Genomic DNA, 24336 nt, shown 5'->3' on the forward strand with positions numbered 1-24336 from the left:
GGGTGAAAGAAGTACAAAGGCCTACTAGGGTGAGAATACCAAACCCTAATCATGAAATAGGTGTCAGGGTGTTTGGGGATTGATAAAACCTATGAGTTTAGTTTTGGAGAAAAATTGAATATGTTAGAATTACCAGTTTGTAGTCATATAGAGTGAAATTCCCTGTTGAAAGTTTTCCTGGTTGTGTTAATGCGCCACTGGAGGAATTTCTTACTATAAATACTGTATTTGCTGTGTCCATAAAATATAACATAACATGTCTATAACATTTGTCTAAACAAAAGCTAAAGGGAGCTTGTTTGAAACATCTTGTACCAAATTATAATAATTTAAATGCGATGTACAAAAAACTTTCGTTTGCAGTCTGCATAAGTAAAGCAATAAATTCAAAACCGAACTGTCAGATAACACTCTATAATCCTGTATGATACAGGTATCCCAAAATGCATGTAAATACTGTACATTGTTACAGCTAGATGGGGGTTGGCAAACATCTATAAAACACTATGAAGAGCTGACTTTACTTCTTGAGGAGGCTCAGGTCCTTCAATGTATGTACAGTATTAAGATGCTACATATGTTCTATCAGTAGGTTGTAGCGAGCGCCATTTTCTACACGGTGGTATGCTGGGGCTCTGGGATTAGAGCAGGGGATTCTAACGGGCTGAACAAGCTCATCAGAAGAGCAAGCTCTGTCATTGGGTCTGACCTGGACCCCCTGGAGGCAGTGGCCGAGAGGAGAATGGTGTCCAAACTAGAGGCCATCATGGACAACGTCTCATATCCCCTCTGTGACATGCTTGTGAGAATGAAGAGCACGTTCAGCAATAGGGTGATCCAGAAAATTAGGACCAAATCAATGTTTTTTTTTCAGGTTTTCGGCCTGCACTTTACAAATGTGAATGATTGGATATGCTAATCTGTAGATATCACTTTAAGACATCAGTTATAGTGTAGTCTTTTAGAATAAAATTATGAATCTATGAGTGAAGGAAGAAGTGGACATTAGAATTTAAGAACTATAATTATATATAATCATTATATATAATTAATTATTCTATAATATTTACATTATTTAAATTTAATATATCACAATTATATATATATAATTCTAGTAATAAAAATATAAGGACATTAGAATACTAGAATTATAGAATATTAATAACATTAGAATATAATAGTTACAAGGTCAGGAGGCAATGCTACTGTAGCTTGTTTAGGTGCTTGTAGCTAAAAAATGATTTTGTTTTCATTTTGAAAGGCTTCAAAATATGTAAGGTCAGCATATGTAAATATGTAAGGTCAGCAAACCCATGCATATTTATAATATGGATTAATATAATTAATATCCAAGCTATTTGAAGATCAGTCACAGGGTGAGATGTCTATGTTTTTCGTGTTAGTTTAGAGTGACAGATGTACATGTACTGTATCTAAGCTTGACCAGCAGTTCTTTACCACCTTTTACTAAATCCCCTCACTCATTTAGCGCATTAGGCTCATTTGTGCTACTTTTAAAACTCTTTAACATAAAGACGAGCATTTCAGAAATAGTTAAGATGCAAATAATCTAATTTGTTGCCCCCTTGTGGTCTCAGGTGTGATAACCTGTCAAGTTATGTTCTGTAGTTCAGGTGGGTAGCCGCGTCAGCATGCGTAGGCTGCAAACATAGTTATGTTCTGTCCCACTGAGTAGCTTATTCAAAAGTTCCACAGTATTTGTGAGCTCTTCTTAATGTCAATTCACTTTTAATTCTGAAGAAGTTTATTGGGTAGATATTGGGTCAGTAGATGAATTGGAATACTTGAAAAAGGTTCTATTGTAATGTTCTCTGTGCAACACTAAAACCATTCAGTTATTTTAGCCTACTTTTGTACAGTATGTCAGTCCTTTAAGGCTAGTGATGGATGGTTATTTGCATCAGTACTGGTTCTTTTTTTTTTAAATAGTGACCAAAATTATACACTGCATTGTATATTGTAACATATTGTAACATACCAATTCTTTCTTAGTGGGATTATTTTTTAATTTGTATTGTGTTATCTGAAAGTTAATACAGTATCAATATTTTTTTCTGTGTGCCTGCATTTTGGTACAGGCTGAAAAAAAAAATTGGAATCTCCTAGGCTGGTCTCATATATTTTAGACCTAAATACTGTATATATTTTAGACCCAAGCAAGTTCAATAAACATTGATTGTTACCCATTTAGTGTAAATGTATAACACAAAGACATAAGATATATTTGGATTATTTATTATCTATAGGACTCAAGAGTAAATATCATTTTGAGCAACAGGGACTACAATTAGACATTTCCTGTAACTTTTTGTCAATCTCTTTGATTTGACTTTACAAATGTAAAAGCTGTGACAACCTGTATTGTGCCATTTTGATGGATTTTTAGTCATTTGCAGGCTGAACAGGTTCTCATAAAGTATTTGCCTGTATTGGCAATACTTCATTTATTGTGCCCTGTCCTTGTCACTGAAAAGCATCCTTATACACTAAGATGATACCACCATCATCATGCTTCATAGTGAAGATAGTGTTACATGACAGATAAGCTGTGTTCAGTTTGCACCAGGAATAGCGCTTTGCATTCATAGGAAAGAGCTATTTTTTTGTTTCATCAGACCAGATAATTTTATGCCACATGGTTTTAGGGTGTGCCACACGCCTTCTTGGAAGCTCCAAGCATACAAATAGCTTCCGTCAAGCCACTCTCCAATAGAGGCTTAGTCTATGTAGTGCTGTAGAGATTGTTGTCCTTGGACAGTTTCTCCAGTCTCAACCATGGAACTCTGCAGTTCTGTCAATGTTTCTTGGTCAGAGGTCGCTGACTTTTTTGCCAAGTTTCTCCATGTTTATGTTTGAAATGAACACACAGGACAATTAAATAAAACCATCTATGGTACAAAGAAGTAGACTGTATATCTTTAGTGTCTGGCTGTTATGAAAGATCAAGTTTCCATTTTCATTGTGTACCATATTCTATGGAGCAGGCCAGTTCTGTGAAAATAAAAAAGGATCGTAAGGCTGCAGTGAACTAATGACATTACGGAATTTCTTGCACAGTAGAAAAATCTGCTTTTTATGTGCTTTTGAGGTGCGCTTTAAAGGTGTGCTTTTGATGTGCGCACCTTTAAACAACTCAGCCATGTTGGGCACAGCTAATTTACAGACAACACTTCATTCAGTCTGGAGCTAGGTCTCATACAGATAATATGTACAGCAAATTGAATGCTGTAATGGCCTCTTCTTTTTTCTATGTTCTATATCAAAACTGAAAAGAAAATGAAGTTCTTTGTATAAAATTCCAGTGTCAGGCTTTGTAAGATTCACCAGCTTTGAACTTTCAAGACAAAAGGAAGCACTGATAAGAAAACAAAAATCAAGTTAACCTGTCAGGTTGCTTTCTGACAGATATCATATCCCCTTGAGACTATAAAATAGTATAGAATTCTATAGTATCAGGTCTGCTTCTTTCTTAGATTTTTACATTAATATCATTAATTTCTCAGTGAGAAAACCTTTACTTAATTTGAAAAAAAATATTTCTCTACACAAGATTATTCAAACGAATTTATACTGAGGCACTGGACACAAGCATCTTAAATGTTAGCATGTGATGGGAAAAAAAATCCAACACTTCTACTTGACTTAAAACGTAGGTTCTTTATAAGTGTATAAAATATTATCTTTCTAACATTACAGGTGAATACAATGTTATTTACCTCTTAAACCTTGAAAATGCATTCAGGAAATCATTCTGGAAAAGGAGAGAAAGAAGGAAAGGATAAAACATCTTAGAGGGTGAATGACTGTACTGTTCTTGGCTTCTTACAGATAATAGAACGTGTAAAAATAAAGAAACTTGATTAGATCCTTTGACCTCAGTAGTTATGTGCCTATGGGAATGGGCACACAAATGTTGTACAGTTACATAATTACATGACAGGAAGTTAATATATAAATTAATATAAAACACTGTTGAAATGGTTTCTTTCCATTTAATCTAAGATACTATAACTTTTTAATCGTTGGGTAAAAAGAAGCATGTATTTAAGTGTATAAGTTTTTCCAAATCAAGTGATTCATTGAAAAATGGTTAGAACTGTAAAAACCTCTTCAATTTAGAGATATACAGTACAGCACTTTATTTTTCCATGTTGTTTTGTTTCTAAAAGTTTATGACCTTTAAAAATTCAAGAAACGCATCTTAAGTTTATATGCAATTTAAAGAATATGATAAGAATACAGTATCTACAGTATAAATTATATACAAATTACATAAACTGTATATGCTGTATATAATCTTCTAAGTATTCACCAAAACCTATGATTCAGTAAGAAAAGTGACTTGCTTGAAATAAAGTGTTTGCCTACATTTTGCATTCTTAATAAATTATGTTTTATTTATATTTTGATAAAAAAAAACAATTCATTATTTGGTTTTATGTGAAATTACACTACCTGCATACAGTATGCAATTAAATTTTAATTTGCAGATTTATCAGAATTGCCCAATAGCAAAAAGTAATGCATATATTTTCTAAAGACATTTCCACCTTTGTTTTATTATAATTCTCCCTTTACTTATTCATGCTGAAAACAGAATAAAAGATTTATTAGCTGAATATTTAATTATATTTCATGCTACTGCTCTACACCTGAAGGGCTGTTTTACTGTTGTATTCATTATTTGATAAAGCAGCACAAGACTTTCAAATTTGTTGTGATCTGTGCCGCCATGGCTGAATAAAGAATTATGAAAATGGGTGTAGCTTTATTTTCAGAAAAATCGAAATGATGTAGAGTAATTCTTACCTACTCTGTTGAGGCAAAGGAATCCCTGGAACACATCAATCTAAGAAAAATATATTGCCCGAGTTGTGAAACATTTAGGAAAATCTCCTAAAGTACCATAACATAAAGATAAATAAGAGATTACTGTATACATTTCCATAATTTGCATAGAAAATTCCTTATTAGTACATTTCAAATCTCAGGTGGATAAACAACCACCAGTGAGGGATCAAAACCTTTAACAAAAGAAAGACAAATGTATTTGAATTAATAATTAATTATTAAATAAGGTTTAATAATTTAATGCGGCAATATACCCTAGTATGGAATTTGTATGCTGTATTTGTTAAGAACCATGATAATCTTTATTTAAATCCATTTGCTTTGCGCTAGCATTTGGCTGCAGAAAATGTTACATAAAAAGTGTGAAGAGTTCAGACCTCTTGATGGCTGATTAAAAATATGAGATAATTGGTAAAATAACAGCTTCCATATGTTGCTGGAACAGCTTAAAATGGAGAAAAAGCAATTAAAACTCAAGGTTTTATTATACATATAGCAACTCTTCACCCCCCAAGATCCAAACACATATGCTCATAACTCTTTTCCATTATAAGGAAATATGTAATTAGTAGCAACATTAGTAAAAATACTTGGGAATTTGTCTAAAATAAAAGATTTATTCATACATAGTATTCTCCAGGAAATTCACTTTAGATATTTTATCACTGTAGTTTCTAAAAGTTTAAAAGAAAATTGAGATGTTGCGGTTCACGCCGGATAACACATACAAAGTTAAAACATCCAGACAGTTGTAAGGTCTTGATCTTATGAATCAATTCCAAGATAAGATGAAATATTTAACAATTTTCAGATGGAGGTATTTGATTTTCATACTGTAGGTGCTTGTTTCATCATTCCATTATCTGGCAACTTTTTCCACTTCTATTCAGGCAAAAGAAAATACAACAGATAAAAAAATGATGAAATACACAATGTGCACTGACTATAAAAAGAAACATACCACACTTGACTGCAACTAATTAAAACGTGATAAAGTTATTGTCAGGAAAATATCTTAATAAACCGCTTTATAGTAGGTGCTATGACATTTTATAGAACAGACATGCCATACTGTACAGTTGTAATTTTATTATCCTGATCAATGTTTGTCATTGCAATCAACATGAGTCTTCTGTGAGTCTTCTGTGTCTATATTTGCTGCTAGAAGCTGTACATTTGCAATGTTTTGCAGTAGTTTGCAGTTGCTATCTTATGCAAATGTATCCGATTCTTTTTTTAGAGCCTTGACAATCAATTGTCTGGTCACTTGTCTCTGAGCCCTAGATACCAAAAAGCTATTGGATTGCATATGAGGTCACTAGGATTCGTGATGTTTATTTTGATGTTCAGTATACAATCAGGTTCCCTTGTAGTCATTTCTGTTCGGCTCTGTTCCTCCCTTTTAGCTCGGGTGTGTATCAAGTTGTTCTTTTCTGGACTCAATCCAGAGCAGCATTATCTTGTTTGTAATATGGTTTGCAAAATTTTAGATAATATTCTAAGTAAAGGCCTGCAGGTGTATTGTACAATTTTGATTTTAAAATCAAATTCAAATTTTAAGTGCTGTATTAATCAAATTCAAATTTGATTTTAATTCTGTGCCCTTAACTAAATATCTTAATATGATATTTGTCTTTTACTGTACTGTATAATGATTCCCCATGTTGCCTGGCATATTAAGGAACAAGTAAAGGTTTGTTCATGCAGCAAATAATTCTTCAGTATTATTATATATAAGCAACTCTTATCTCCCCCACTTCTATATTTATTGGACAACTCTGTCCAACTGTAGTTTTTAAGCAATTATAGCATCCGTCTTGCATATTTTTGGCCATTGCACAATACATTTTGCTTGAAGTGTTGCCAGGTACAGTATGAACCTTAAACCATGCCCTTATGTGATCCGTAGGATCCAATAATTGTTACCTGTAGGATACCCAGTTACTGTAACAATCTCACATAATCAATTAAAGTCTTTACTTGTGATCCATATAATAACCTATTTTTTAAATACTTGAATTGAATACAGTGAGAATAGACAAACTGATGAACCAGTCATCTGTGATCAACAATGTGTCATGGCCATGATGCGAAATGTCAAAATAATGTTGTTGAAAAAAGCATTCATGTTCAGTCTCATTCAATCTGTATGGCCACACTATTAGTTCACTCTACTGACATCTTAAAATGCACCATGAATTCTGGGCACTTAAGCAAATCTAAAATGGTTTGAATAATGAATGAAAAAAAATGTCAAAGGTTGCTTTTGCTCTATCCATTTGAGAGAAAGGATTTTGTTACTGTGACTTACATGAGATCAAAATTAAAAGCTATGAATCAAAGGCCCATTTCCTGTGTAGAAAATATCTCATTGAGTTATCTAATTGATACATACAGTATTTCGTAACCTCTTCACTTGTGTGCCAAGTCCGGTGGTTTTATAATATTTTTAAAGGGATTTCTGATGCTCTGAACCATTTATGTGCTACTAATACTAAATTGTCATGCCAGAATAAACATTACAATGCATGATCCTTCTTGATAAAACATTACACTAAGGCAATCCCAAATTTATGAAAATGCAGGACAGATTTATTGTTTTCCAAAAACCCATTACATAACTGAGAATGTATCAGGTACTGTACCATGTACTGTAACATTTTAAATTTTGAACCAGTTCTTGGTAGACTGGAATGTCTGATATCAAAATTCTTTGTATTAATTGCAAAACTGAATTAGGTAATTTTAAGTATTTTTAATATGTTTCTTTTCAAATTAAATTTAATCCCATATCAACACATAATGTAAAGCAAATACAATAAATGGATCATATATTGTGTAAATGTAAATGTATAATCTAACCATATTAATATAAGCGAACACCCAAAAAACTGAGATTGTGTAAATTTCATACTTAATTGTGTTGTACATTATGTACATGGTTTCATGTACAGTAAGTCTCTGCATGTGTTCCTTATTGATGTACAAAGCCAAGATACCAGATGAGGATGTTTGTCTGCTACTGTACTGTATAATCTTTACTTTTTCAGAGTGGTATTTTGTCTGTACTGTTTTTTTTTGTATAACTGTAATGCATTTACTTCTTACAGTATTAAATACTTTTACTCCAAATAAAAAACACAATTCAGCCACAAACACAACAGAGTCACTATATTTCTCCTCAGGCTTTTTGCCTCACAATTTTTTAAAAACAGGAGATAAAGAAAATTTCATTTTCAGTTTACAATCGGGTGCAACAGATGCATGTGGTGTTCAGCTGCTATTGAAACTGGTTCACAGGAACTTTCCAAAAATTGGTGGATGAGATTTTTGCATTGATTTTCAATTGGCTGCATAACAAACAAAACAGACTAAGTGTCCTCTAATTTCTTTGCCATTGTTTTTTTGTTTTTGTTAGTCATAGATTTTGCATAACCCAGGTCATGTCTATTGTGTACTATATATAGTGTGTATTTTTGTTTCTTTTTATCTTTTAAAACCTCAACATAATATACTACAGTATATCAACATTAGGTGGATTTATACTGAACATTTATAAAAAATAATGTACAGTATTTGGTACTACAGGAAACTGTTGTGTACATAATTGATTTTGGTGTTGTATTTTGAAACAATAGCATTACTTAAAAATTGCTTACAAAAACGACTGCATTCTGCACATACAAAAAAATAATCTCTATCTCTGTTCATTTGTACATATCTTGTAGAACATAAAGAATTTTAATATTTGGAAATATTAACAAAAACTACAAAAAATATCCATATACTTATTCCAGGGGCGTTTCTTGAAAAGAGCAATTTCCCATTGGCCTTTACCAATCATGGCCTCCTAATTATCCCCATCTATGAATTGGCTTCATTATTCTGCTCTCCTCCCCACTGATAGCTGATGTGTGGTGAGCGTTCTGGAGCACTATGGATGCCGTCTCATCATCCAGGTGGGGCTGCACATTGGTGGTGGTGGAAGGGAGTCCCTAATACCTGTAAAGTGCTTTGAGTGGAATGTCCAGAAAAGTGCTAAGCTGTAAGCAATTATTATTCTTATTATTATTATATGCAGTAAATGTGAAATATAATGTTAAATGTTATAATGTTAAAACTGAATATCAAACTACATTCAGTATACTGTATGCATATTAAATTGATAGAACTATTGCATTTTTTCTTTTACATGCCCATTTATTTGCTGAGCGTACAAGGTATGAGTGCTATTTGTAGATAGAAGCTAGAACACACATAAACGTGTATACAATGGCATGTTGCCATACAAAAGACAGCTTAATGTTAACATTAGGCAAAAAGATTACCATTAGTGGAGCATGGCTAGCCTGTCAAGTAGCCTTGTTTGGCCAGACACTATGATTGATGCATTTAAATGTGAGTGATTCAATTAAGCAAGTTGTCACATCACAGATTTGATCAGGGATGGTTTAAAATCAAGCTTTCAAGTGTAATAAAATATATGTGTTTCATAATATAAGCCATTATATAAGTGTAATGTAATTTAAGTATGGAAAACATTCATTGATCTGTGGTAGAACATAATGACACAAATGGAAAACAACTTAAGTAAAGGGATGCCATTTATGAGGTAGTTATGAGGTAGATCACCTTGTTAGACATTACTTGCGATGCCAAAGGATTTTGTCATACTGTAAGTTTCTTTCATTCTGTATCAAACCTTGCATTGGCTTATGGACATACAAATCACGCCATGTGATCATTTACATACTGAAACCTGCAATTATTGAATTTTAATCTGAAGATTTTTTAACGATTATGGATAGAAACACTGTACATGATCAATGTTTCTACCCATACTCCTTTAGAAAGTTCAGCAGGCAATTCTGTATGCTCAGGAGACTTTTCTTAAGACAATTTTAATGACACATTATAAAAAACTCTCTCTTTAGAATGTGACAGTGTTCATTAAGTGAGGTGGCATATTCAAACAAATGTCTTGTAAAAACAGCCCACCATGTTGAAATTTCAACATAGTGGGTTGTTTTTACAGGAGATTTGTTTGAATATGCAAGCATGCAGATAGGATCTTGGAAAAACAAATCACTGGAAATGGTCTAATGTAAATGAAAGGTTGATATATTGCCACAAAACAACCACCATTTATGCTCATGAAGCCTTACATCTGTTAATTATACTATACCAGTATGTGCCATGTTAGTATCTTATAGTGTCTATCTTCAGCTGTGCACATTGGTTCCATTTGTATCTAAACCAAAATTAATTGCTCTATGGAGTACTGTTTTCATGATGGAGGTCTTTGAATAGACCAAAAAATAGAAAAAATAGAAAAATGTCTTCTCTGAAGGTTAGCAATGTTGCAATTAATCTTATTTTCTAATAGATTGATATCTATTATACCTACAGTATATGCTGTATTCTGAATGAATAATCTCTTAGTTCCATCACAGAATTTCCATGTAGTTTGTCACAACATGTTTACTTCAATTTGTTTCCTTAGTGACCACTGTGTACAGCCTTCTGGGAAGTTCTAATTCACAGTGGTGCACAATCTAAAAGGAACTGTTTACAACTCTTAATTCCCTCTGGGAATTTGTTTGTGATGTTTCAGAAATGGAAAATATAAGGCACAAGAAAAAAAACATACTGTAAGATTATGTAGAAGGTATAAGCATTAAGAATAATTTCTGTCAAATATTGCTGATTTACTGTATGTACTGACAGAAAAAAGAAATGCAACATTTTCTGGAATGAGAATACTACAGCTATAGCATATGTACTTTCACAAAAGTTGTCAATTTGTTTTAAGCCCTCTGATCAGCAATACAGCTTGTGCAGTGAGGCATTGTAACTTGCCAATCACATGAAAGCTTGTTAGGTGCACTTTTACCCAACGAGGTCCAGGTGGAACAATGCCTGATCAGCTCACCTTTAAAAAGGCCTTAATTCAAAGCTTAGGTCACTGCCAGAAGAAAGCCACAGTCAGTTTTCTATATATTCCGTAATGCCTCGTATGTTAAAAGAGCAAGGGAGAGGGCCATTGGCATGCTGCAGGCAGTCATTTCACATGCCAGCGTTGCCAGACACTATGGAGTAAGCCACTCCACTGTGTCCTACCTGCAGAGAAGGTTTCAGCAGACCAGCAGGACAGATGACTGTCCAAGATCCGTCCAAGGTCATCCCTCGAGTGACCACACCAGAGCAAGCCTCAGACTGGACCATCTGAGAGATCGTTTCAGATCTGCCATCTGTACTGCTGATGAAACTGCCAGCAAACACAATGCCCGCATCAGTGACAGGACAGTGAGGCTCCATGCTGCTGGCCTTAGAGCAAGGTGACTTGTCAGAGGCCCTCTGCTCACACCTCTGTCACACCTGACTGGCTTGGGCCAGACAGAGGCTGCGATGGACTCGTCAGTAGTGGCATTAGGTCCTCTTCACAGATGAGTCAGTCTTCCGCCTGTTCCAAACTGACGGGAGGGCAAGAGTGTGGAGCAGGAGGTGTTGCGTTTCTTTTTTCCATCACTGTATATACAGTACAGTATATAGGGTGGTGCACTGGCTCTGTGGCTAAGGATCTGCGCCTGTGGCTGGAAGGTTACTGGTTCATATCCCGCGGCCGCAAGAGGAATCCTTCTCTCCTTCTCAAGGCCCTTAACCACATCTGCTCCAGGGGCGCCATATAATGGGCTGACCCTGCACTCTGACCCCAAGGTTCCCTCCCTGTCTGTGTAAGGGAGAGAGCAAGTAAGGGTATGCGAAAAAAACAAATTCCTAATACAAGAAATTGTACATATTGTATACTGCCAATAAAGTGTTGTTAACTTGCATACGGTAAAGTGGAGATTTGTGTTTTTTTAAAAAGAAGCTAAATTGAAAATGTAAGATTTTGCATTTTGACTTTCAAGTAGAATTGCTCGTTTTAATTAGACCTAATTTATTAGGAATTCAGTGTGGTTGCTGAAGAATCCTACTTTTCCTAGCTGATCATTCTAACGAAAATTTGCTATATGCTGATGCATAGTATAAATGTATGTGAACTATATTTCCTCTCACTATCATCTTTAAGGCCATTCATAATGGATATGGTTTTATCAGAAACTAGAAAGCAAAATAACCACATTCTGAGTTTTCTAATATTTGCTTTTCTTTGGCCTGGCAATCATGTTTGGTTTTCAACATGAAATATGCCAAGAAAGTGTTCACGTCTATATCTTTTTTATGTTTACAAGTTACCACCAGTCACAGTTTTATGGAGTCTTTTGAATCATTTCAATTATTGCTTCTATGAAAAGCATTTGTTGTAAACATTCAGTGTTCTGGACTCAAGAACAGTTGCTAAAGACACTGGGATTATTATGTAAATAGGGAGTTCTGGATCTATTGACTCTGGACTTTCAAAGCTAAACTTGAATGTTTGCTACTTCTGTTACTCTTGTGCTATTTTGCCCTCATGTTTTCCCACTCTCTCTGGGCGTGGTGCCAATTTGGGGCTGAGAGCTGAAAGTCTTTTCACAAAGATGTCTGAAACCCACTCACTAATCTGCCCATTGCTAGAACAATGGTGCTCTCTAGCCCCACAATATGTTAATTCTTGGTCTAAAGTTCCAATTTACTTTATTTTTCTATTGTCTTTCTTGATGACAATTTCCAGCATTGTGTGTATCCTTTTCCTCAGCAATCTCTGGAGGTTCTAATGCAAAAGAGAAAGAAATAGATAAATTGTGACTAATACTGGCATTCACATGTTGCATTAGGGCTAAAACCAGTCTGTAATTCCTAAATTACTAAATGTCTTGATTTGTTCACCTAAAAGGCTACTGACAGAATCAACTCCAAAGTAGCTCAACCAGTAAAACAGTGATTTCACATAGAGCAACTGATAAGCTCAATATTTTTAATGGTGAATTTGTTAGGGTTCTGGAAGGGTTGAAGGCTACAACTTATTGGCTGCCACTCCCATTCTTACCCGTTTTTCTTGAATTTATATTATATTTGCCTGTCCAAATATGTGTGCACCAGCTGTTCCATCCTTTTAATTTATTAACCATGTACTGTACTTGTTACTGTGCTCATTACTTTGTAAGTCACTCTGTGGGAACCTGTTGCAAAGGGCATTATACTGAACACAAATTGATTTTCTTGTTGATTTACTGTACGCCTGTTAATTGCTTTCTTGGACTGACTGGAGATTAGGGAGCCACTTCATTAAAAAAAATGCTGATAACTATACATCTTTCTTTTAAATCAATCCTAATATAGCTGTCATAATCAAATAATTTCATCGCAATGGCTTAAACACATTGTCACAAGCTGATCAACCAAAAGACAGCACAATGAAGTTTGCATTGTTACAGTGTGACAGTGCCTTAGCTCATTCAACAGAAAAAGAAGTAGTGTTCACCCAGTAAACAAAACAGGAAACATAACTAAGAAATTTATGAGCTAATTGCAGCTTCTTGTCTGTCGATGCAGCAGCCCTTTTCTGGCTTATCGTTCAATCTCTTACTCTGTCTTTGATCATGAAGCTCTGTGGTCTCATTCCCAGTGGCACAGGCCTTTGGTTCATTCTTTCTGTCTAATTTCTCACTGTTTGCCCCTTGCCTCTGTTAGCAGCTTGAACCTTCACCTTATTCTTTAAGTCTCCCTCGGCAGCTCCTCTGCAGAGCTCTTTGGTGTGTAATCTGTACCCCGTTTCTGGCTATCTCACACACCTCCTAACAGGGAGCACACATTTAAATAGAGAGAAGCACAGCTGTCAGGTACCAGGAGCATCAGGACCGACAGCTGCATCCTTTCAGATGATAAATAAGCTAATTGTCTGTTGTATCCATCCTCAATAAAAGTGGAAGAGGTGTAGAGTGTTAATAAAAATTTCAGAAAATGAATATGAAAGGCAAATGTTATATAAGAAGGAAGAGTGTACGATGCCAGCTGAATATACCAGCATTTGGACACTAGACAGACCCAGGCTCAGGAGGTGGCACCAAGAGCAGTAGAATCCAGGACTGAAGGCACCAAGGAAGTTTAGCGATGTTGGGTGCTGGGGATAGAAGTAGGAGGAAAAGTGAAGATTACATTAAAAACAGGATACTTAAGGATTCCTTCTGACTGAACCTGAACTAGGATGCTGGAAAAGACCCAGGACTGGACAGATGGCATCAGGAGCAGCAAGGGACAAAAGGACAGGAACTGTAGCCAAAGGCACCCAAGAATTTGTTCCACGCTAGACAATGGGTATAGAGACAAGAGGAAAGGGATACATTAAAATGCTGTAGGGTGTTTCCTGATTGGGCCAGAAATAGGACACCAGACAGATGTAGGCCAAGGAGGTGGCATCAGGAGCAACAGGGGATAAGAGGCAGGAACCCATTGATGAAGGCTCCAAAGGTGCTATGTTGGATAGCGGGATAGAGACAGAAAGGGAAAGGTAGACATTAGAAAGTAGAGTGTAGTACACCTGCTCACTGAACCAGCATTATAATGCCGGACAGACCCAGGGCTGGGGAGGTGGTGTCATTAGCAGTAGGGGAAGATAACCAGGGCAGAAGATACCAAAAATATTACAATTGGACTACACTGGGTGGCAGGGATAGTAGCATAAGAAAGCACAGAAGAAATGGTGGAGAATAATTTAATGAAGGATAAGAATGAATGATTGGAGGCCAGGGAAAACTAGGGATCAAGAAGAGGAGAACAAGCAGGAATAGTAGACAACCAGAAGAAAAAAACTGACTCTGAAAAGGTAATGTTAAGAGAAGTAAAATAAGGGAAACAAGGTAGAATGGAAGGTTTGGTTTTAGGGCTGGTAGCAGAGCAATCCAGTGGACAGTTTGATAAAAAAAACTGGAATCTAGCTGCGTTCTGGGTAACAACCTCATGGGAGGTGGAAGTATGCTGGATGACAGAAGCTTTCTTGTTCTAACCCTGAAAGAAGTAAAAAGTAAAAAACAAAATCAGTGCATTGCCTTTGTAGAAACTCCCCTTTAAACTCAACTAGACTTTGGTCTTTATAGATTTCAAGGATTGCAATGAGGGGAGATGAAGCATTAGGCTTATTATGGGAAGATTCTTAAAAAGATTCTTATATTGTAGATTCATTACTTATATAGATTATTAATGTGTGGTGCAAAAGCGTCACAAGTAGAACATTTTTCCCTTTTGTTCTGTCTTGTTTTTTCCTTTCTTTTTTTCTTGTTTGGAACAACACGTTCCATGTATACATGAATAATGCGTGAGCCAAAATGTGATGAGACAAATGTGAGACAGATTGAATATACTGTATATCAGTTACTTTTTTCTTCCAACCTGTCTTTACTTTTCCTTTTGTGTATGTAGTTTGGCATATGGTTGATGTATAGACAAATGAAATAAAATGCAAAAGAGAGGTACTTGCATGAGATAATGTTTAAAGCGAATGTCGTTAATGATTGTGCTTTATAACAGCTGGGTGAAAATGGTTTGTTTTTTCATTATCCCTTTTGAAGTTCACTTAAGAACTTCTATTTGTTAGAACCATATCCATATGTTCTGTTTTACATCTACCTGCTTAAGTCCTACTTCAATGAGATGAAACCAATTTACAGCAAATGTTTTAGGTGCGAAAGTAAGTGTACTGCAGAACGGATTTATTCAATTGTTTCACAGATGAGAAAATAAGGAAATACTGTAGCTGAAACCTCTATGCAACTGAAAACTGTTACCACTACAGACAGTACTCAACAGGGATTTACACACACATACCAGTAAATAATATGCTTTCCAAACAACGTTAAACAAAGTCATTAGCGAATAGAAACAGTACATTAAAAGCAGTACAGTACATAATCTTTGGGATGGCTTGGCTCACTTTGTGAGTGCAAACATAATGTAAAGCAAAGTCATTCATAAATGGTAAAAAGGTATGTTGCGAGTGAACTTTGTTCTCTGATCCCCAAATAAATATTTTTCTCTTCACATACTGTACATTGCTATTGTGGCTGCTCCATCTTTTTGGTATTGCAACCAATCTAATTTTCCTCACACTTCACTAACAGCGTGGGTGTGACAACCTTACTCCAATTTTGTTTTTACTCTCAAACTGAAACACTGCCAAGATATGATAAAGAGGCGGCGGCTCATAGCACTGCTCAAAGTAAAAGCAATATCACTGACACTGATGCGCTGACAGAAGATTAATGGTACGAGTCCCAATCAAGGATCTCTTTACTTCTCTATATCTTTTATGCTTACACTGTCTTACTTATTTGTTTTATCTTGTTCTGCCCTTGTGTTTCCTTATTGCACCTCTCTTCTCCATCCTTTATTCCATACTTTATTTGAAAGATTTTACTGCTGCATGTGTATTTTCTTCCTCTTTGTACTGTATTGTACAGTGCTGTATTCATTTGTAAATCTTAATTTCTATATTTTTAAAAAAAGACAAATGATCAAGATGTTACTTGTTAGAGAGGGATAGGGACTAGGGATCTAAGATTTTCCACTTGTTTTATGGGTAGATATTCTTAGATAACTCTGTCACATCTCATTAAATTTTCACAGAAATTGTTACCTTGTATGATTTTATTTGTTTAAAGTTCTGCAATGTTTTCAGAACTATTTGCTCCTGAAGTTTCACAAAACAACTGTATGCCTTTTGCAGTTGTTGCACAAAGTTACAAAATCTGTGAGTCTTAGTGATGTTGTATATCTGTTAAATATCAAGATTTAATTTTTTATTCCAGTTCTTTGTATGAACATTGCCTGTTGCAGAATTGCCTATTGCTCAGGATTTGTAGTGTACATGCAATGTTATCTTAGTTAAACAGTGGTATTTGTTTCTGAAAACCATGTAGACCCTGCCTTTGTTTTCAGTGAATCTGTGATTAATATGAATTATAGGGCCAAGTGACAAATATAATATTTTATTTTAAAATATTTTATTGAACACAATCACAATTACAAAGTTGAACAAATCTAATGCTTGGTTTAGCTAATACTGACCAGTGTTTAGATATTGCTTGTAATTTGGCAATGTTTCATCAAATATGTTTAATGTAAAAATAATATTCAGAAAAATGTACTTATTATGTTTTTCTTTTGGTTCTTTTGAATACTTCAGTGTGCTCTAACTGATGTTAAGTAAGGTGGCAAAGTTAATTGCCATCTTAAAGTGGGGATTACATGTGAAGGAGACAGTCATTTGAAGATCACAGCGATCCTTTTCTCATTACATTCATTAGTAGCTATTGTAGTCATTATGTTAGGAAAGCACTTTATTAGTAAACTAAAAATCATAGTTATTGATTTAAAAGGCAATCTTTGGTAGTGTCAGTTCTGAAAATACAGACTTGCTTTCTATTTTTGCATATTGCATATAATGTTCTTAATGTAAGGTTTAACTAATATCTAGGATTAAAGAAATATATACTGTATATATACAGTTAAAATCTTTCCATAGTCTCTAAATACAGATTTTAATGTTCCAAGTACTATACCTATATTGTTATTAATTAAAGGATGGTAGCAAAAAAGACCTACTGTACTGTACATTTTAACAGATATAATCTGTGTACACTTTGACTGACTCTTCACTTTGGAATCTCAGTCACAGCTCCTAACGACACCATCCTGTCTCAAGGGGTGCATCTTAGAGTTTGTCTTGCACTTACGCAAGTTACACAAGACCCCTTCTAGATTGTTTTAAAAGCATATTCAAAATTCAGTTGAAATTTAATCTATCATAATGTGATTTTGTGGTTTGATTTGTTCTTGGATATCTTACTGTATGTGTTTACCTTCTACTTACTTGTGTCTAATAAAGAATAACAGAATTGTGAAGCAATTGCAACCTTGTGATGGCCAGACAGTAGTGCAATATCCTCTGCAAGGAAGAATAGCTATGAAGACAGCAGAGTGGCTTCTTTGACAACCTAGAAAAGTTTTACTAAATATTTCCCCTCTTATATATCCTAATACTAAATTAAAAGTTTATTTCCTTGATCTCAGCTCTTTCAATTTCCTGTGTTCTCTCCCCTTGTTCAAAACCACTGTTGCCCATCCTAACACAAATAGATGTCCTTGCTTTATAAGAGATCCCCGGAGAATTGTGTAAACACATTTCAAATTTTCAGAAAGTTTCAGCTTGTTTCGTAACTTTTTTAATTCAAGAGGAAACAGTTGTGTGGATTTTGTGAAGGTGGAATTTTGACATTTAAAAGAGTAAACTGAATTGACAAATGTTGTCTCTTTTTTCTAGGGTATTTTGGCCAGGGTGTTTATTTTGGAGCCTGTGAAAATAAGTACTGTGGCTTGGGGCGACACTGTGTTGTCAACAGGGAGACGGGACAAGGAGAATGTGCCTGCATGGAACACTGCAAACCTCATTACAAACCAGTGTGTGGTTCTGATGGAGAGCTCTATGAGAACCACTGTGAACTTCACCGTGCTGCCTGTTTAAAGAGGCAGAAGATCACCATTATTCACAGTGAAGACTGCTTTTATAAAGGTAAGGGCATTTTGGATGTGACTTTAATTATTTTGAAATGAATTAAATATTATTGCAGACAGAATTTATTTAATCACTGAACCTATTTTCTTAAGATGGCAGTGCAAAAAGCCATTGGACATGACAATTAAAAGAAGGTGAATGCTACTTCAGTCATACTGCTTACCTACAGTATGTGTCTGAAGAGCTGCATATGAAAAATTATCTAGCTTTGGCATAATAATTTGATAAAATTGGAATAACTGAAGCAGCACCATTTGTTCTGTATTTTTTTTCAAATTAGCTTATTTCTCATGTTTAATGCTGTTTTTTACTCTTATTTTATTGTTACTCTTATTACATATGCTTGATGTTTTTTCATTACGTTTTTTAAATATAATATTATATTCTGTATTTCTTTAAATTCACTTTGACAATTAAGTCAATTATGTTTCTTATGTATGAAGGTAAATTATTTTGTCTTGCTTGTTGTTCTGTCACTAAAGACATCCCCAAACTTGTTTTATTCCCCCGTTTATACAATACAGTACAGTATCTCTTTTCCTAAACACTGGACATGACAAAAAAAGAGCCAGCTTTACTTTTTTTTTCAAACGGATACGCAATAGTAATTTAGTTCAATAATCTTTCAAACAACTTACAGTATTCTATCTAATTTACTACAGTCCCTTAAATAGGTATTCATCCTCCAGTGATATCCTATTTTGTTTAATTAAATTACAAATGATACAGTATTTCTACATTTTTAAGGTATTAAACATGAGTGCTCACACTGAATACATTTATGGTTGACTAAACAAAAATCCACAAATGTATATGTGTTATAAAATGTAATTATTTTCATAAATGTTTTACAGGGAATTATCAAGATTAATGCATCTTTTGATGTAGATTTTAAACATATGGTTAGAAAAAGAAAAGAAAACATAAATTAATTAACTGCATAATTTAAACCTATACATTTCAAATATACATAAGGTTGACATTAATGCAAAAATGTCACACTGAAAGGAAATTTGCACTTTAGTGTATTCGCATTACATTTAAAAAAAAAATTGTCAGCTTTATCAGGCAAGTCAGGAAAGATCACTTGCAACTTTTTCTTCAATTGTTCCAAATGTAATGCATTCTTTAGTTGTCCATATGAACGGAATCTGCAGTCCCTGAAGAAACAGAAAGTGACTAAAATAGACTAGATAGTGGCCTTACAATTTTAAACTTTATATCTCATCCTAGAGGATTTACTATATGGATTATCCCAAAATTTAGATTGCTTCAAAAATATTTATAACATAAATTTATGTCATTTGAAGAGGTGATTAATCACGGTCACTTTCCTCAAATGAGAAATATTTAATTTATTTTATACAAATGACATTTGTGTAAAGAAAAAATAACAGAAGAATAGCTCTGTATTAATGAGATTATTGAATATGGGACTTCTAAATTCTTCTGCCGGTTAGTTTCTAGAGTCAAATGTATTTTCCTTACTAAAATTAGCATTTTGGGTCGGCTGTGGATCATTTAATTAAGATGAAATGGCTTTTTAAAAATGCTTTCTCCATGTCTTTCAATCTCCCTCACATTCTCCTGGTTAAATATTTTGATGCATTTTGGATCCAATTTATGAAGCAATGCATTTTTTTCAAAACATTGCATGAACTTACTATATGTTGAAATGGAGACAATAGTCAGTTGTCTGATGCCATTAGCTCTCATATTTTGTACTGAACATCTAATTAATAGCCATTTTTGTTCAAGGCATAGTACAGTAAATTCCTCTTTGGTTTGTATTATTTTCAAGATCAATGGCTCTCATATCATAGAAACATTAATCAATACCTAATGTCAGTCAACTGTTGCTCTTAAGAAGTGAAGGAAACATCCTTCGTTTGAAGTTTTAAGATGTGTTTTAGGTATCTCTGAAACAGCAATTAAGACCCATGGACAACAATAGTCATCACAAAAGTAAAACTACTAATTTGTATAAATAATGAGTCATACAAATATACACTTAACTCAAAGTGAACTAAAAAATGTCAATAAAATAATACCATAAATAAAATGCGTTGGCACTCAATTTACATTCCTGAACCAGCTTTTTAATGTTATGAGAGCTTGGTGTTACACAGAGAATATAAATTAAGCATTTTCTCACATATAACAAAAAGACAGTTCTGTAATGTATAAATGCCACTGAAGTACCAAAGGCAAGCAGCTGTCATTGTGAAATTCTAATGTTATTTTTTACAAGTGGAGGCAGGCACCTATGAATAATAATTTATTAAATGAGTTATATTATATATGACTGTATTGCTAAAGACAATCATTTTGCAATGAACAGACATAACAAGAAATGATACTACTTTTTTAATGTGGCCTATAAAATGTTTATGCTTTTAGAATGATTTCCAATTATGAGCAATTAGCAAAGGGTGGTTGCTAATCAACACATTATATTTGTTATACAGATTTTTAGCTTATCTCTGCCAAATTCTGGAATGCACATACAGGTATGGATAAATATACAGTAGATGCTTAAATTCAGGTTTATGGTATTTTATGTTTGGAAACATTCTTGTCTGGAAAAGTCTGGAAACATTCTTGATTAGGGGTGTTAAAACCTTGTCTGGTAGGGCTGGATTTTCTGCAGGTTTTCATCTCATCTTCTAATCAGCTCATTATTAGCTTAATTAGAGCAATTTGTCAACTACTATGACTTCAGGTGTAAGTGCTTCAAAGAGTCCTAGAAAAACCACATCCTGGATTGGATAATACTGCTGTTACAAGTTATAAACATAATGATTATTATTGTTATTCAGTGTGGTTCAAGCAGCTAAGCATTATAAACATTAACATTAGAAAAAAAAATCTGTATTAAATAATTTCCTACTTACATATTTCAAGTTATCATTACATTTCAGAATAAAGCTATATTTCAGCCATTTGTCTTCTGCTCTGTGCTAAAAGTAATACAAGGTGTTAATTGTTCTGATAAAAATAGCTTACAGTTTTAATTGACTAAATTGATAACATCTGAAGATAAATTGTGATTAGTTGTTCTGTATTGATGTCCTTATTTATACAACATTTTCTCCTAATTGAAGGTTCTCCTTAAGGTTAAGATGAGAACAATTCAACTATTCAGCTACTTTTGTCTGATTAATGATGACATCTAATTCAAAATTAATTAGAAGTCAGCAACTTGTTAAATCTAAGGTAGAAGTGAATCAAACATTAGTCAGCATTCTCTGTTGTAATCAATAAACATGACAGCAGACAATTATCTCAGAGATCCTTGAATGCTAAGCAGGAGTTTTCCCTGCAACTGACTTAGCCTACAGAACATTTAGTAAATAATAAGTATTGGTGTATAATGTAGATGAGATAATATAATGCATCTCAGAATTCCTTTATTAAGGTCTACATTTATAAGAACTTAAAAACATAAGAAAGGTTACAAACAAAAGGATGCCATTGGACCCTCTCACTCATTTGGTAGTCAGTTGCTCATTGATCCAGGTACTGTACCTCATTGAGCCATTTTTTGAAGGAAACCAAAATATCAGTATGAACTACTGTACACGGCTACAGTAGACAGCTTGTTCCTATTCTTGATTTTAAATGCACTTCCATGTAGTGTCCACTTATGTCCTCTTGTTTGTGTTTCATTATTAGTTTGGAACAAATCCACTGCATTTACTTTGTCAGTACCTTTGAGGATTTTTAATATTTGTATTTGAATCATAGCTTTTTCCATTCAAGACCAGAAATATCAAGCCCTTTCATCACCTTTATAAGTGTCTACATAGAAAAAATGCTATATTATGGGAAAGGCTTGGTGGTGTAAATGGCTTGCTGTCTGGCCACAGGCAGATCAGTTTAGATCTGAGTGTGGGAAGCTACAAAGTGTAGTGTTTTTGATATGTTTTGTCACCTGGTGTTTTTGCATGTTTGATTATTTTGTGTGTCTGTGGGGTGTGTGAATCATTAAACTGCTACTGGTGACTTTTCCGTTATTTCCAGTGAGCAGAGACCTATTTTAAGTCTTTTCTGAATAACCACCACCCATGTCTTCCCACACCCAACACTGGGGGTGTGGCAATGTAATAGAAATTGTTCTGTAATCATTTTTGTCATCCTCCTAATTGGAAAGGCAGTTCATTGTACTCCTTTTTTTAACTTGTCCTATTTATTTAATATTTTGTAATGCTTTCTTATATCTACCCATCCATTTTCTAATTGCTTCTTCCAATGCAGCATTGTGGGGTAGCTGGAGCCTAACCTAGCCAGCAACAGGCACAATGCAGGCCATACCCTAGATGGGACACCAATCACACAGACACAAGCACACACTCTTGCACCGGGAGACAATTTTCCTAGTAACCAATTAACCTACTGTACCAGTATGTTTAGGGAATAAACCTAGAGCACCTGGAGGAAATCCATGAGAACATTGAGAACTGAACTCTGGGCCCCAGTACTGCGAGGCAGCGATGCTTACCACTGTGCCAGCATGATGCCATGCAGTTTTCTTTACATCTTTCTCAATTTATTTGTTGACACAATTTGGGCCATTAGCTTTCGATTTGTTAACTCTTAAGAAAAAAAGGGTTATTTTCTTTAAACTGTTATCATTCATTTTCCTCTACACAATATCTATCCTGTCCCATTCTACTTTTCTTAAATTGCATTTATTTCTTCTGAATCTGCTTTCTTGAAGTGATAGACTATTAACTCAATCTGCACAGTTTCAAAATATTCTTCATAACACATACTATATGTGATTACAGTTCCCTGATGGTTCTTTCACTCTTGATTGTTTGAAAAGACAAGATCAATACAAGCATTTTTCTGGCAGGTACTCAAATGAACTGGTTAAGAAAGCAGTCATTAACCATGTCCACCATTGCTTTTCAGGTTGTTGACATTCTTATATGTTTGGTTGTTGACATTCCTATATGTTTTTCTCAGTCTATGCTGGGAAAGTTGAAGTCTCCCATAGCAACGTCTTCATTTGTACATAAATAATTATTTCATTGTGCATTAAGTGAATTATAATCATTATCTGCATTTGGTGGTCTATAGCATTTCCCTAATACAATAGATTTAGAATGTTTTTTTGGGACATTTACATCCAGGCGTTGTGTTGTTGGATTAACTGTTATAGTTCACTTTTGTATGGTCCTGGATGTAAAATGAGGAAAAATCAGTTTAGAGATCTTTGCCTGTCAATACTCTGACATGTTCCTGAAATGTTTAGCCAACTTCTCTAACAGCAAAAGGTACTTGGCATTGATATTGGCTATGGGCAGTTAAGACAACAGTGGACAATAAGGTTATTCAGATTAGGTGTTCAGTTGTAAGAAATGATAGGTGGGTCTGGAAAAACGCTCCAGTTAAGGGGCCATCCTATAGAATAAACAAATTTTCTTTGATAATGTCGTAGGCAGAGAACAATTCTTAACATGTGCGAGACCCTATTTAGTACAGCATGAAGTGTTTCCCTATTAATTCAAAAAGAGTACATTTTAAGGACTTAATTTTGGAGGTACATGTCATCACTGCATATCTGAAGAAGTCTGAGGAACTTTTAGAAACTAATTATAATTATTATGATCTGGGAACTGCTGTAGGTAGTAATTGGAGTGAGGGCAACACCAATACAGTTGGTAAAAAAACATTTTACATAAGGGCAAGTTTACTTATTAAAGACTTACAGAACCTTTTGTGGAAAAACATATCTTTTGTATTAATACTTACTTCCTGTTCTCAGTTTTGAAAGCACTTGCCGTTTGTGTCCTTTGGTTTATGTTTCACTGCTGATTTTAAAGAAGTCCTTTGTGGATTTTGAAGAAGAAATCTGTTAATTCATACCCCAAGGTGTTGTACATGCATATAAAAAAGAAACCTTACAATTTTTATTTTGTGCCATAAAGATTCAAGGAATGAATCATAAGATAAATAGTAAGCTC

General features: G+C 34.4%; 1 protein-coding gene across 4 annotated transcripts in view; it reads left to right on the forward strand.

The window, feature by feature from the left end:
* Positions 1-24336, forward strand: part of fstl5 (follistatin-like 5) — a 266449-nt gene that overhangs the window by 60708 nt on the left and 181405 nt on the right. For all 4 annotated transcript variants that reach the window (XM_069187730.1, XM_069187734.1, XM_015344712.2 and 1 more), the window contains exon 4: positions 18113-18361. In XM_069187730.1, the coding sequence (XP_069043831.1) occupies positions 18113-18361 (249 nt within the window). The remainder of the gene's footprint in view (positions 1-18112; positions 18362-24336) is intronic.

This window comes from Lepisosteus oculatus, chromosome 1, assembly GCF_040954835.1.
Source record: "Lepisosteus oculatus isolate fLepOcu1 chromosome 1, fLepOcu1.hap2, whole genome shotgun sequence".
NCBI classification, from domain to species: domain Eukaryota; kingdom Metazoa; phylum Chordata; class Actinopteri; order Semionotiformes; family Lepisosteidae; genus Lepisosteus; species Lepisosteus oculatus.